Below are 14,942 nucleotides of genomic sequence, written 5' to 3'. Positions count from 1 at the left end.
CTATCACAAGGAAATCAGAAAAATTAGTCTAGCCTGATATCAAAAGCATCAAAACTGAACAGTAAGCAACTCAACATAAAGAGCAAGTACTGCTTCAGTGCATGTTACATAGACTGAGAAAGAACAGTATGGCAGATAAAGAAAATTCCTTTATTTGTAGATTTATATAAGCATAATATGAAGTTAGTAATCCTACTGCAGTTGCTTAAGTTAGTATCTAGGAATATCTGTAAGGAAGAGCAAATAACTTAATCTAAACTCATATCTTCCTCTTCATCTTTCTTGTCCTTAGAGTCTCCTTCCTTTTGGTCTGACTTGACACTGTTCTGCATTGCTTTGGCAAATGCTTCTACATCTAGAAGTTAAACACATTAGTTATTTCACTTTGCTCTTTCTGGGATGGAGTTCATTGTCCACATGAGGTTAAGCTTCATTACTTGGAAAATAAACACTTGCTTTAGTAAGAATCTGTTAGCAAGGAAGAAAATTTTAACACTCCTTTATAACGCCCATTGGGATCTCCCTGACAAAGCCACTGTTTTCTGCTCTTTAACTCTGTGTGCAGGCAGCCTAAGACCAGAATTACTTCAGTCATGGAATGGATGCTAAAAGCTCATCAGGGAAAACAGCTATCCCTCCCCCCAGTGCTACAGGCCACAGCTGTGCACTTACTTATTTGAAATTACTCTTTTAAAGACTCCCACAAAAAAGGCATTCCTGAACAAGGACACTGTGACATCTCCAGAGCCTTTGGCATCTCTAGCAAGAAACAATGCCAAGGCTGCTCAGCACATCTCTTTGCAGAACCCCGACTTCTCTAAATGCACATATGACATCACGCTGTGTCTGCTGGACAACACCTGAGGCAGTCGCCTTTTCATTGTAAAAAAGAACAGTGCAAGAATCAGCTACTGACAGTTACTCAGCAGCTAATCATTACATTCCATATTCAATGGCACACAAAAAAAAAAAAAAAACAAAACAAAAACACCCCAACAAACCACTTCATCGTTTTCCCAACAGCACCAATACTTACCTCCTTTATTTGCTGCATCTACTGCCTCTGCAGGTAAGCCAAACTGACTCATTAGTGGGCCAAGCTGTCCTGAAGCTAAGGCAGCACTGAACATGCTCAATGCCTGTGAATCGGAGTCAACAGCGTCAAAAAAAAAAATAGTGTTTGCATCACGTTTCTCCAGCATCAGGTGGCTACTGAGCGATACCCGCGTGAGGAGAGCAGTGCGGTTCTGACCGTACGGCCAGCCTGGGAGCAGCCGCTCTCCTGGATCAACTACTGCGCTGTGGGCTGGCTTCAAAATGCCACTACACCACAGGCCCTGTGCGGATTCTGCAGTCGGGAACAATGTCTGCTCTTAACCAGCTAGATGCCAGTAAGCACAAACTGGTAAGCCTGCTAGACTGAGCAACACACCAAACCACAGCGACATAACCTCCAGTTGGTTTACTGCATGGACAACAACTTAAACTTCTATCTAGAGGCAGATACTCTCATCAAATCACCAATTAAAAACACCCCTCGCTTCCGAGTCTTGCCTGCACAAAAGAGCTGCTGTAGTTTAAACTAAAAACAGTCATCTTAGCCACTGAAATTTTGCAAATTGACAAATTTAAATCAATCGGTGTAACTAGTTCAAATTGGCCTGTAACACTCCAGCTTTAATCATCCACAGACGCTCCTGGAATTAAGTACTAGTGTTTCAAGAGGAACAAGGGATGTAGTGCTGTCAACATCAGCATCTGTTCTCTTCCCTTCCATATGTTTAGTCACTTGATCTTTAAGGAGACTGCTGACAAGCCACTCTCTGATGGGTAATAACAAATTTGCTACTACTCCTGTCATTTGCCAGAGAGCATTTGTAATAAAGAGAAAGGTAAAGCCCAATTCCAAAAGAAAAAAAAAAAAAAAGAAAAAAAAAAAAGGAAACCATATTCCAATCTGCCCTCAGGTGACTGCAGAAAGGAAGAACTAGTGCTGCATTAAACCATGTTCCTCCTCCTTCCCACTTCTACTAAGCAACTCCCTACTCTGAACAGTATCAGTAACCTGAAAAAGCAGGGCAAGGCAAATCCTGCCACGTGGGGGAGGAGAGAAGGAGAACTGCACTTCCCATGACAGCTATGCATCTACCTGCTGAAACTGAGGAGACGTCAGGGTATTCTGAATCTCTTCTGCAGTCTGCGGCAGAGATTCCCCCGAGGGAAGGTAAGGCATCAACCGTTCTTGAACTTCAGCGTTGGCCAGGATGGGAGCCATTATCTCGGGTGTCAGAACAGTTGCCAGGTCAACTAGGAAGAAAATAAAGGATTGGCTGTTAGACTATGCACAAAAGCCCATGTTTTTGTCACGTAAACCAAATGATCTAGTCTGAGGAGTACTGAAATGTAGTTAGCACACTGCTGAGCATCCTTTCTCCCTCCCTCAGTTTTGGATTGAGAATAAGACTCTTGAAGCAGCCAAGAACTGCATTCAAATGAAAAAAAGAAGCCCCCCCCAAAAAAAATCTAAGAGACCTTTCAAACCAATTTGGAACAGGACAGGAGAGTAAAACAGCTCCAAAGGACTCCTGGATCCAACAGCTGTCTGGTCAGAACACCATTACCTTGCTGCCCTCCTGCTCCAGATGGCACATTCATAGTAGCTAAAATGTTCTGAAGGTCACTCAATTGAATGGGCTGGGTTGGGCTTGTGGCTGAGCTGGTTCCATTACCCGAGCTTGGTACGGGGCTCGGACTGGTCACAGACGCAGCCGCAGGAACGGACGGGGCAGGCGTTACACGTGTAGAAGAAGTTGTGGAAGATGGCGTCACAGCAGCTGATTGGCTGCGAGAGCTGGAGAAGATAATTAGTATAATTAATTCCCTGAAAAAACAGCTTTGCCTCTTGTATTCTGAAAAGCTTCTTTTCAAGCCCTTACCGTGAAGAGCTCCCACCTCATTTTAGAGAGATAATAAGCAGTCTTAATTCCCATCATATTTCCTGCTCAGTAGGCCACGATTCCTCCCACAGAGGTGGCAACTTTACGTTACAGAACTATGACAAACCCAAACCAGACAGGCGTCCTACCTGGATGATGAACTGCTGGTCGGGGGTCCCCCACTTCCAAGCAAACTGGCCAGCCCAGGACCCGTCAGTGCACCCAGCCCACCTTCCGTAAACATAAAAGAAGAACAGGTTTAGAAATTTATTTCTTCATGGTTTTTGCACCTCTCTACTCTAGAGAGGTCACTCTTGTACCTGAAAGGTTTTATTTGCTAAAATAAAGGAGGAGGGGGTGAAAGAGCCCAGACCAACCCCCCCACCCCCTTCTATAAATTAACAGCTCTCGTTTTCTGGTCTTGCATCCCTATTAGAAAACTGCCTTATAGAGTTGCACGTCTTAGAAATGACTCAATTTCTAGATGTACACAAGGTTTGTGCCGTCCATACACGATCGCTGTAACACAGCCCTCTCTTCAATCTACTGCTTCCCCAAAATCCAGCTTTTCTCTAAAGCCAAGGCCCTCAGCAGAAGATTACAGAGTCAGCCTTTGAGTCACCACCACTGTCTCCCCATACACCTGGGGTTTGCAGCTTCAAACCTAACGCAGAGATGCAGCAGCAGAACCAGCTGAGTCCTTAAACGCTTCGTAGGCAAAGTAAGGACAACCCCGCACACAAACACAGCGCTCCCAGTAGAGCGGCGATCAGGAAACGCAGCAGGAAACCCACACTCGGCCTTTCAGCCAACCATCATATGCAAAAGAAATCAGAATTGGCCTCCTTCATCCTCACATCCCAACCACCAAGGACTTATCACAGCGTCAAGAACATCAGCTAAGAAGAGCTGGGGAAAGGCCTGGCTTCTAGGTCCACTAGAGCGGTCAGTGACTGATTGTCCCGCTAGAATTCCTTTGAGCCACACTAGCGAAACGCTCCATTTACCACACGCTTCCCATCCAGTGGTTTCTTGTACCACATTTAATTAGATACACGTCCCTACACGAGCACCTGCATTCATCACCCACCTTTTGGTAACCACCTGCAAGCAGAGGACAGAACGCCAGCGCTCCATTAGCAAACACGTCATTAACCAAAGCTGCAAACCACCAGAGGTCAGAGCAAGCACCAGCCTCCAGCTCCCTCCTTTGTATAGAGCCCACTCCTATGGATCCACGCCCGTAACACTTCTGTTCACTAATCACAGAGCTTCCCCAGCAGCAGGAATGGCAGCGTGAAGCTAACCAGGCTGTACCACACGCTACTCTACTCTGCTTGCCCTTGCTAGGAAAGTTTATCCAGGAGCAAGAAAGCTCCCTTGTTGCAGGAGCTCTGCAATAAAGACAGAGTTCCGAGAGAGATGCAAACCAGATGCAAAAGAACAAGACGCTACTGGGGGAAGAGATCAACACAGATTCATCACAACCACCATTTGCCGGCAAGCAGATGGTTTTCTTTGTGTTACAGTAGTGAGCTTCATGACAAGCTGTCTTATGGCTAGATGTAAAGGCAAAGAAAGAAGAGCTGCTGAGAAAAAGTGTTGAGAAGAAGAGGAAGACAGTCTCGGGAGTCACGTGAAGCTTCAAGAAGGAAAATCTTTTCCAAACACATCCTAAAAAGCCAGAATCTTCCAACAGTAACAAGAGATTTGCATCTGAACATCCCAGCAACATGAGATTTGCATCTGAAGCTAAACAGACGCGAGCTAGATCCGCAAAAATGGACTTTGGAGCTTAAGCACAGAACCTTAGTCACTGCCACCTGCCAAGCATTCCTTTGCCTACTTCCACTCGAGGGTCTGACCGCTCAGAAAATGCTCTATTGGGCTTGGAGCATGGACAGCGTTAAGAACAGACCACAGCAGGGACTCCAAGACACCTCTCATCCCCTTCCGAAAAACAGCACGGCGATTCAAGCTCTCCCCAGCGTGGCCCAGGAGAGAAAGCCCTAACCTGAGCCTCACTGCTCTGACTAGAGAGTGCTGTGGGGTGGGTACGCTCCAACCTTCCTCTTGAACTCTTTCTACTTTGCACACAAATATTCACTGGACCAGAGACAATACGAGCAACTCCACAGCTTAGTAACTGGGACATCCACCAGGAACGAATCCCTGGTTTTCAGTCCCTGCTCCAGTGAATATTTAGGAGGAAGAGGAGGGGTAGAAAAAAGGAGGAAAAAAAAAAAGCAAAAGATTCAGTGGAGCAAGGAACAGAACCGTTCCTTGCAGACCAAGCCCTAAGATGAGTGCCATGTAGAATCTGGTACCCTTCGTTTCCTGCATCCTTTTTTTGCCCCTTAGCTCATCTTGGAGGCAGGGCCTTGCTTTCTTACGTGAAAGAAGCGCTATTCAAATCAATAGCACTACTTGAAAATATTGTCAGGTAAGATTTAACCTGGCAGGAGAAAATACCATTTTGGCATAAATATATTAAAGCATTTTACCAAGTCCTCCTAAGCCCGTTGGTCCGATCAGCTGCATGAGCTGGTTATGGCTCATGTTTCCAAGAAGGCTTTGCAAGCCACCCTCACCTAAAAACAAAAACATTCTGAAACACAACATATTCACATAGGTTTTTTTCACAGCACTCCGGCTCAAACAGCAGGAGATTAATTGGCATCACATTCTGTATGGAAAAAGCAGTTTCAAGTGTTTACTGATTCATGATGCTCATAAAAGATAAATGCAACTTGGCTTCATAAAGAGGTAAGACTCCAGAGAATCTACTGGAAACAAAGAGAGATTTCTTCTGGCAGTCTTAACTTTCAGCCTGCACCTATTGTAACAGCACAGTTTATTTTGCTGGGAGCACGTTTACACTTCTGGTATTAACATCGTCCCCAACTCACCCTCCACAGCCATCAGGAATTTCTTCCTAGGGAACTATAAGTGCTTATTCCAAAAATAGATGTTTAAAGAAAAAAGCCTCTCACATGAAGGAGCAGAGAATGGACTGTACCTCCTAATGCCGAGAGCTCGTGGCCTCCGCTTGCATTTCCACCCAAAGCACCAGGCATTGGTGGATTGTTGAGATACTCGTTCACTTTACGGCAGTGTTCTTCGTCCTTGTCCGTCTTCGGCTCCTGCAAGAAAGTTGCTCTTGGTACGAGTCAAACTGGAAGTATTTTGTTCCAAGACCTTTTGTTATTGACCTCCCACAAACCTGCATCCAGAAGAAGAGTCGTTTTGATCCTGCCTTGAACTTCAATACATACACGCGGCCGGTAGTGCACTGAGGTACCCTCTTGAATTCACAGTCGTCAGGAAAAATAATCAAATCCTGGAAAACGGGGCAGTAGGAACAAGCGTGTGAGAAAATACCCGGATATTCCTGTTAGCCCCCCCAAAACCTCTACCCTCCTCCCCAAACCTTCCTCCACCTGCTCCTCAGAGCGGAGAGGATTTGAAAGCGCAGGTCTGTCAGGCCACAGTGGCGTTCTCATCGTAATTTGTCTTGGAGAAGCTCTTTCAGCAGCGCCAGCGGAACAAAGACAAGACAGACTGCGACTTAACGCCTCAGCACTGAAACACAAAACCGTACTCACATCTTCAACGTTGCCCGAAGTCCTGTCCTTCCAGCAGAAGTGAATGAGGGAATCATCAGTTTGCTGGATGTACACGAGGCCTTTTCTCTTGTCTGGGGTTACAGTGCTGCCTTTCAGGGACATCTTCCCTGCCCGAAATTCCACCAGGTATTTGCTCGAAGAGCCACGGGAGCCTGGCACCAGGCTTGGAAATAACGCGCCTGAAGACATCCTGGAATGAGAGAGAGCAGCAGATGTGGTGAGAAACCTTCCCATATTCTCTCTTCTCGATATCAAATTTCAATCTCTATCCAGTGAGCTCCACAAAAGGAATCTGTCTCGCTGCCCGCAGGGTTTCAGGGCAATCCACGAGAGCTAAAGCAGAACCCGGGATGAAGACGGGATGCTCTGCAGATCTCCCCCAATAAAGAGGAGCCTATCTGCTAAGGTCCTGGGAAACGGAACCACCGTCCCTCTGCCGCTTCCTCCTTCGGTTCCTATCGCGGTTCACAGGATCGGGGACGTTTTAATTACCGGAAACCCTGCTCGAACGCCGGTTTTGGGACTCCCGCTTCAGCCTGCCGGCAGAGAACCGCAGGCTGCCGGGTGCCACCGCACCCCCGCACGGGTGACCTGCCCGGGCACCCTCCCCTCTCCCGAGGAAACCACCCACCGGCCCCACAGGCCGGGCCGGGCCGTTAATGCCGGGACACCGCTCGGCCTGCATGACTTGGCAGTTGTTTCCAAGCTCGCACTGCCGCTTAAACCGCGTCCCGGTCCGTCCGCCTCCACCCGGCGCCGGCCGATCCGAGCGCACCCACCGGTACCGGCCGCTCCGACCCGGCACCGTCGCGGGGCACGACCGGCCCCAGCCCCTCACGCTACACCGGGAGCGGACCGGGGCTGCCGGCACGCCGGGCCGCGGGGGCAGGCCGGCACCACGGCACAGCCCGGCCCGGCCCAGGCCGCCCGCGGCCTCCTCCTCCTCCTCCCGCCCGGAGGCCGCGATCTCCAGCCGGGCCCCCCCACCCCCCGCCCCGAGGCCACCGGGCCGCGTCCGTTCCCCCCCCCCCCCCAACCTCCCCGGGGCCTCCCCCGGCAGCAGACCCAGCTCTCCCCGCGCGGGCCGGCCCCCAGCGAGCGCGGAGGCAGGCGGCGGGCCGGGCCGCCGGGAGCCGCGGAGGTACCGGGCCCGCCTCGCCCCGCCGCTACCGGTACCGGTACCTGCCGCCGCCGCCGCCGCCCGCAGGCCCTGCGCCGCCCGGTTCTTCCTGCCCAGCGCGCCGGAAGCCCGCCCACCGCCGGGCGGAGCAAAGCGGCACGGTCGGCCCCCCACCCACCCACACCGCGGTCCGCGGCCGAGCGCGATTGGACGGCGAGGCTGTCAGTCAAGCGGCGGCGCTGCGAGGCGCCCTGCTGTGTCACGGCGGGGGAAGATGGCGGCGCTCCCCCGCCCCGGCTCCTCTCCGGACCGGCACCGACCGCCGAGAGGGGCAGCGAGGGTTATCGGAGACGTGACACAGGAACGAACCCGGCTTCCCCGAAGCGCCTGGCTGCTGCCCGCCGCCGCCGGTCGTGAGGGAAGGCGCCGGGCGGGAAGACCCCCACCCGGGGCCGGGGCCCGGCGGGGCCGGCCCGGTCTGTGAGGCCCAGCGAGGAGGAGGGAGGAGAGCAGCTGCCTCCCCCGCCCCAAGTCTTCGTCCTGTTTTTCTAAAAAAACAGCATTTTTAAAAATAGTTTTTCATTATTAACGCCGAATAAAGGCTGCTGGTCAGTCCTGGTGTTCCTGGGTTCATTCAGGGTACGTGCTTCCAGCCCGCGTTAATTTGGGGAGCGATGATTACACGAACGCCCGACGTCCGAACACGCCGCGCCCAGTTCACCGTATGACAAAACGCAGACGCCACACGGCGACGGTCGTTCTTCCTTTCCACCACCTTTTCCAGCACAAGCCCCCTCGCGCCCCAGCTTCCAGCTAACACCCGGATCCTCCACCATCGGGCCAGGGCCCCCCACGGCGGGAGGGCTCCCGCAGCCGCAGCTTTCCAACCCCACGGCCCTCGCCATCGCCACCACGGCCTCACGCTTCTCGGCCCCGACGTACCGCAGGGCAACGGGCTGCTAAGGGACCGAGGCCACCCGCGGTTGGGGGAAAAAGCTGCGACGGCGGGGCGGGAGGTGGGCGAAGCTCCGGCGTAAGGCATCTTCGTCTAAGAGGCACCAAGGCCAGACCCGGACCTGGCTCAACAAAGCCAGGGCCATCTCCAGGCCTCCCCTTCCCCTACCAGACAGCTGCCCCCGTACAAAAGTCTCACAAAAATCTCTCTGTCACCATCTAGAGGCCCAAAGGGTATTAAGTATTTATTATAATTTCTTTCTAGATGGTTTCTCTACATAGCTGTATTAACATATACTAACACAGTTATCTTATATACAGTGTTTAATCAAGTTACAAAAGTGACATTCTTTCAAAAGGTGCAAAGTTATTCATGTTTTGACACGTAAACTACTGAGGCGAGATCTGCATCGAAAATAAAACTTTTTCACTTTCAGAGCATTAGGAGTCCCATGGCTAGCCAAGCATAGATGTGGCGGCAGTGAGGGGAAAGTATTTTGTAAGTGTCGTCAATGAAGAACAATAAATTAGAAGAATGGATTTGGAACTTAATCTGATATTCTACTAAAAACTTTACACTAACGGAAGGGGAGATGGGGGTAAAGACATAACTAATGAAGTGTTCTTACTTTAGAAACCTTCCCTGTTTCTTTTTAAATCCCATGAAGATTCTGTACTGAAGTTTGGATTAAACACGTTGTTAGAATTTTTTCATGCTTTCACAAAATGACAAGGCTTTAGGTCTTTGAATTTAAATCATAACTTAGACGAGAGGGATGCTAACCTGTACACTTCCTTCTTAGAATATTTCTTCAGCAATTACTCCACAGTTTTCCATTCAGGCAATTTCTATCTATATGTATTGTTTTGAAAACACTACTCCAGCATTAAACATGGTATTTAGTTTAAGCAAGTTTTAAACTCCCATGAGCTGTTAAACTGGCTTAATACACAAATCCTTTCAATCCTCACCTAACAAAGGGTTCCCTATGCTGCTTGCAGCAAGTTTGGAAAGGGGGTTACAGTGCCCAGCACGGTCACTGAAGTCCAGTTTTTTATAAAAAGCATCTTTATGCTGTCCCATATGGATCAGCAGTGTCTTTTTAAGTCAGGTGTCCACGCACTTACGAGGAACAAACACAACCCTACTTATTGTCTGCACCGTATTACCAACTCTAGCTCGTGAGTCCTAAAGACTCGCAATCAGCACAAAGTACCATTTACTGGCAACAGAACAACGTTGCCACAAGCACATTTCAGATTAGGCCTTTACTTACTGCCTTGAAGTTTTACAGCTTCTCGTATTTTTCCAATGAAGACAACAACTAAATTTCCCCCAAATTTAAAGTTAATCCACTCATCAGATGCATGATTTGATACAAAAGTGTTTCTCCATGAGTATGTTCATTTTCTTTTGCTTTTTAATCCTGTGGCCAGGAGAGAAGCCCTTCAAAAATCTACTCTTTGGATGAAACCACAGATGTGTCTGGACATCAATCATTCCAGTTCTTCCCCAAATTCCTCAAGTTACTGGTGCTTAACACCAGCAATTTCTGAATGACTGTAAACTTCATAGCAGTGTAGCCGCTCTCCATTTGTGCCTGGTTACTCAGTTAAAAACTTTCATAAAAGAAGCAACATTAGGGTTAGTTTTAATTACAGGACCTAATTTTCAAGCCTCTCTCTCCCCCCTTACCTCCCCCCCTCCCGCCCCCCCTGAAGTGTACCACTTGAAAGAAAATGAATGCATCAATTCAGTAATTGATTATTTCCAGTATTATATGGCTTTGATGGTTTGATATGGAACAAAAAAATCCCACTTTTTGACATCACATGCTCACAGAAAACTTGTAATAGGTATAACTCTGCCAAAGCTTTAAGTTGATTCTGCTTTTTCACAACATACAAAACAGACATGACCTAATAATGAAAAACATGCAAACCAAAACTTCCCCAAAATATGAACCTGTGTGGATATACATACCAAAGTGCTTCCAAATAAAAGTTTAGTCTAGAAGCATACATAGTGCCAAAGCTGCCAAAGGTAGTGCAGAAGATTTAAGCCTCCAAGTGGTAGCAAGCAATATATTTTACATTGTAACCACCTCTACATTCCTGCAATTGCTTCCGAAGCTTCTCCTAATTTTAAGAACAGCATTTGACTTCAGAAAAAGCACACTGTTTAATGCACCCTTCCCTTCTCCTAACGTATGCTTTATGTAATTTTATCACAGGTATACAGTTTAATGCTCACAGTGTCCAGAAGTTGTGAAGACTCTAACAGACAACTACAGTTTGAGAAGCTCAGGCTGGTTTTTGTTTCCCCGAGTCTCTCCATTATTGAATCGTATTGAGAGAGAGGGGCCAGGAGCTCCAGTCCCCACGTAGTGCTACATACCGTTATGGAGGTTCACATGCATCTCTTCACGGGGAGTATCGACAGTACTAGATTTGATCCTGTTGGTACCATATTAGCTTTTCATCCCTGCTCCGAGTTCCAAAAACTTCAGATTCTTCACTATTGTACTAAGTAACAAGGATATTATCTCTATTTTATTTAACTTACGTAGTTTTCAAGGATGTTATGTGCTCTACCGGATACAGCGTATCTTCCTGACAAAGAAACTAGGGGGGGGGAAATGAAGAACCAAAGGTCCCTTTGATAATTAGTGAAAACATGATGATTTCAGGTGCAGCTTTATGGAAAGAATGCAACAGTATTTAAATATTTGGCAATCCAACGTTAGTGATAATTAAATCCTTGATTGTTGACCAATAGAATTTTTGTTAAAATTTACTTAGAAAAGCTGGTTTTTGCTATCAACATAACCAGAGTAACTGGCTTGGAATGAAATCTAGTAACTAGATGTCCAGATGAGATGAGCAATTGGTTCCGTAATTTCAGTATATGTCTGGACAGTCTGAGAAATTTCTATCAAAATAGCCACCTGAGTACAGCCAATCTGAAGTCCCAGTGTATGGGTTAGTGCCTTGATGAAACCATCTGGAAAAAAAAAAAGGGAAAGAAACAATAAAAGAAAAAAGCAGAGTAAGCAGTTATTAATAGGGGGGAAAAAAACCAACTTTGCTTCTTTCACAAAACATTGTAAAAATACACTGGTATTTCTTATCAGAAAAAAATCACCTCGTAAAGTATCTTTTAAAATTTTTTTACATAAAGTCGAGGAGTATGAAATGGATTTAAAAATTGCTGTCCTATTCCAACTAACATTGATGCTCTAGATTATATATTGATTGCATATATTAATTTTTTACTTTAAAAGAATGCCAAATCAGTTACACAATCCTTTTTGTAAACCTGTGCAAACAGGAAACAGTTTTGTTCTATGGAGCGGTACTTTGCACAGAACATTAACAGATGCTCACTTTTTAGCCACGTTGACTGAAAACAATTTTATGTTCTCTGGAAGAGATTTTCAAAGGCATTAACTGGAATTAGTCTGCAGCTGCTCCTCCAGGCTTTGGGAAGAGAATGCTTTCTCTTCTGAATTTCATGAAATCACAGGAGCATCCCGAAATTCTTGCCTTTGAAGGAAGCACCTGCAGTAACTGGCCGTGAGCATACACTTGACTGCATAGCATTGGCATCTGTGAGAAGCAACCAGCAGGAGCAGGAGCCAAACCACACATTACTCCGTGATGCATTCTATGACTGAGAAGTCACTTGAATATGCAATCAAAAAAGCAATTTCTGAAGTATTCAAGCCAAGAAGTCCTAAGAGTGTGAAAAGAAAAGGCCCTACAGGGCCGCAACGTCTTACTGAACTGCCAAAAGCTGGACAGGAATTGGTTGAAAGAGAGGTGAGACTTAACATTTTATTCATTCTAACAAAAATATGACCTCTGTAGGTTTTAAAAAAACAAAACCAAAAAAATCCAGCATTACCACAGTGGTTAATTACGACAGGTTTCAGCATTTATTATTAGATAATTTCTCCGGGACAAAGTAATCAGCAATTTTGGCTTCCCACTACATTACTTGTTGACCCAGCAAACGCTTTAAGTGACACTACAAATTGTACTGTCATGCAGGAAATCAAACACAAAATCAAATGCTGTCTTGAATAAAAACATTTCAAGCAGTATACCAAACCATTCCAAGCATTAAACAAATGCCCAGCTTCCTTCCCCCTTACCGTGTGTGCCACTCCACTTCATCTTTTGCACGCTCCTTGCGAGCAGCTCTTTGTTTCTCTTCTAGTCTCTCTTTTTCTTTGCTAGCCACATCTAACAAACATTTCAAGAGAAATTGGTTACTTAGCAAAATAGAGACAAAAATGCAGAGAACAGAAAAGACTGCAGAGAAATGAAATATAGTTCATTTAAGCAAGAGAAAGCATTTGCTGTCCACAATCCCACTGAACAATGAAAATCTCAGGCAACAAACCCCTGTCATTTCAGAAAAGTTGCTACTACAAACACAGAGTCGAAACTGAAATTTTGGTGTTTTATCTGTCAGAAACACTGCACCAAGACAGCAGGAAAGAACTTAGGTTAGGAATAGTAGAGTGATCTTTTTCACTATTTGGCCATGTGTTTTTTCTGACAAACACCAGAGCAACAGAGCATGTCTGTTCACCACATGTCTTTCCAGACAAACTCCAGAGCAAGAGAGCATGTCTGCCAGTTCCCCCCAAGTTAACAAACATGCAAATACACCATAACATAGGATAGCGGTCTTGGGATCCACCTCAGACACGTTTGCTCTCCCAGACTTTTCTGGGGGAAAACAAACATCATACATTGTTCAAAAGCATGTTCATTAACACAGGATGAAAAAGAGTTAAGGCTGCTCTGGAAATGAGAAACTGAAGACTATGTTCCTGTATCAACCAACCTCCCTTCAGTCACCCCCTCTCAAAACTTCTGAATGTGAAAGTATTTCCTCCAGAAAACACATACCCATGTTTCCGTTTTCCATATTTCTGATATCTGGACGTAGCCGACAGTCAGTGGGAGCTAATATTGCTTCCATGCCCTTTTCTAGCTCATTGAGACTCACAGCAAAACTGGTGAAATTGTACATCTTAAAAGCAAATTAAAGATAACATACAAGTTATTTTGGCAAAGTGGCACTGGGTTCCCTGTACCGAATGGATACAACGGAACTTCCAAGAGAAATTACCAAGTCAAACCTTCTCCCACTGGCTACCCTGAAAGCAAGGTTAGGTTCATACAAAACTAGGTTTTTTGTTGGAGGGGAGTGACAAAGAAGGGCAGAAGGGGACGGAAGTCCCACCTTTCATTTCTTAAGCAGTCTTTGCTTCAGAGTATCAAGACAGATTTTCCTCTATATCTGATATTTAACATCATGATTTTTATGAAAAAAACACCCACATCTAAAAGACCAAAAAGTCTTGTTGAAACTACTGAAGTTAATATCCAGCTTCCGAGTTACTGCATTTTTTGGAAGCCTGCCTCCTAACAGCAGGGTCAGAAGGGAAAGTGTATCTGTATTTTAGCCACTTGAAGTGCAAAGATCTCACAGGCAGGTTAACCTAAGACGCCAGACTCACACTAAAGCAGCTGCAGTCAGAGCATGCATTCTTTCTACCAGCTTCAACACAGTAGTGATGCTTTCAGCACAGGAACGAAGCAGAGACCTTGCTGTAGTGTACTTTTACTGCTGCAGCAAGAACTGCCAGAGCCTGTCAATACACATGCTAAGGACAGATGCTTCAACAAGGTTTCCTTTGAACATTACTCATATTCCCTTGGGTAAGCCACTAGTGACAGCAATACACAGACTGATTGAAACAGTTACCTGTGATGAGTTTGGTGGCCTACAATTTATTCTCCAAAGCAATTTACTGCCTGGTATGAACTGCACCGTGTCTTGAACCTCTGGCATATCATCAGCCTCATCATTTTCAGATTTAATAACATCTTCACTCTGAAACAGAGATAATATTTGGCAGAGGAACAAAGGGAAATTGGACTGTTTCATCTAGAGTTCTACAGTGACTGTTGAAGAATTTGTTCAAATTTGAGATACTAAACACTCTCCTGTACTTCTGCCTCACCCCTCATTTGCTTTTCCTCACTCTGCATACTGTTCCTCTCATTTTTATCGTGTCTTGCTGCTGATATCTCTGAACAGTCTCCCACCACCTATGTACAACTTGAATGTCTGTTTAAAAAAAAAAACACATTAATAATAGTAAATTAATGTCTTTGAGAAATCTTTTCTCTAGCCTCCCTTCTATCCCGTGCCATAGCTTTATTTCACCTAACATGACTATTACTTCTTCAGGTTGAAATGAGCCAAGACTGCAATTTAAACCA

At 46.2% G+C, this 14,942-nt stretch overlaps 2 protein-coding genes across 7 annotated transcripts in view; both read right to left on the bottom strand.

Moving 5' to 3' along the window:
• Positions 1-131: 131 nt before the first annotated feature.
• ADRM1 (ADRM1 26S proteasome ubiquitin receptor) lies at positions 132-7,818 on the bottom strand. Of its 2 annotated transcripts, XM_049816359.1 has the most exons (10): positions 7,745-7,818; positions 6,542-6,752; positions 6,160-6,276; positions 5,956-6,079; positions 5,441-5,527; positions 3,086-3,167; positions 2,622-2,851; positions 2,150-2,307; positions 1,037-1,139; positions 132-355 (listed from the first exon to the last, which is right to left on the bottom strand). In XM_049816359.1, the coding sequence occupies exons 2-10, from the start codon at positions 6,749-6,751 to the stop codon at positions 249-251; spliced, it is 1,218 nt and encodes a 405-aa protein (XP_049672316.1). In that variant the 5' UTR covers position 6,752; positions 7,745-7,818; the 3' UTR covers positions 132-248. The 2 variants fall into 2 exon arrangements, with proteins under 2 accessions (XP_049672316.1, XP_049672317.1); XM_049816360.1 differs by lacking the exons at positions 5,441-5,527; positions 7,745-7,818.
• Positions 7,819-8,856: 1,038 nt separating this feature from the next.
• Positions 8,857-14,942, bottom strand: part of OSBPL2 (oxysterol binding protein like 2) — a 40,012-nt gene continuing 33,926 nt past the window's right edge. For all 5 annotated transcript variants that reach the window (XM_049816357.1, XM_049816353.1, XM_049816354.1 and 2 more), the window contains 4 exons: positions 14,422-14,550; positions 13,560-13,683; positions 12,794-12,884; positions 8,857-11,640 (listed from right to left, as the gene is read on the bottom strand). In XM_049816357.1, the coding sequence (XP_049672314.1) occupies positions 11,538-11,640; positions 12,794-12,884; positions 13,560-13,683; positions 14,422-14,550 (447 nt within the window). In that variant the 3' untranslated portion in view covers positions 8,857-11,537. The remainder of the gene's footprint in view (positions 11,641-12,793; positions 12,885-13,559; positions 13,684-14,421; positions 14,551-14,942) is intronic.

This window comes from Accipiter gentilis, chromosome 14, assembly GCF_929443795.1.
Source record: "Accipiter gentilis chromosome 14, bAccGen1.1, whole genome shotgun sequence".
In the NCBI taxonomy this organism is placed as follows: Eukaryota; Metazoa; Chordata; class Aves; order Accipitriformes; family Accipitridae; genus Astur; species Astur gentilis.
Note: the sequence above shows the minus strand (reverse complement) of the source record. Positions and strands in the feature narration are given on the sequence as shown.

What these genes read in the sequence shown, in the direction of transcription:
- ADRM1 (XM_049816359.1), bottom strand. Translation starts at nt 6,751, where the DNA reads ATGTCTTCAGGCGCGTTATTTCCAAGCCTGGTGCCAGGCTCCCGTGGC. An exon ending in AACGGGCTTAGGAGGACTTG is followed by an intron (nt 3,168 to 5,440) that starts GTAAAATGCTTT and finishes TGTTTACGGAAG; the next exon opens with GTGGGCTGGGTGCACTGACG. An exon ending in ACCAGCAGTTCATCATCCAG is followed by an intron (nt 2,852 to 3,085) that starts GTAGGACGCCTG and finishes TATCTTCTCCAG; the next exon opens with CTCTCGCAGCCAATCAGCTG.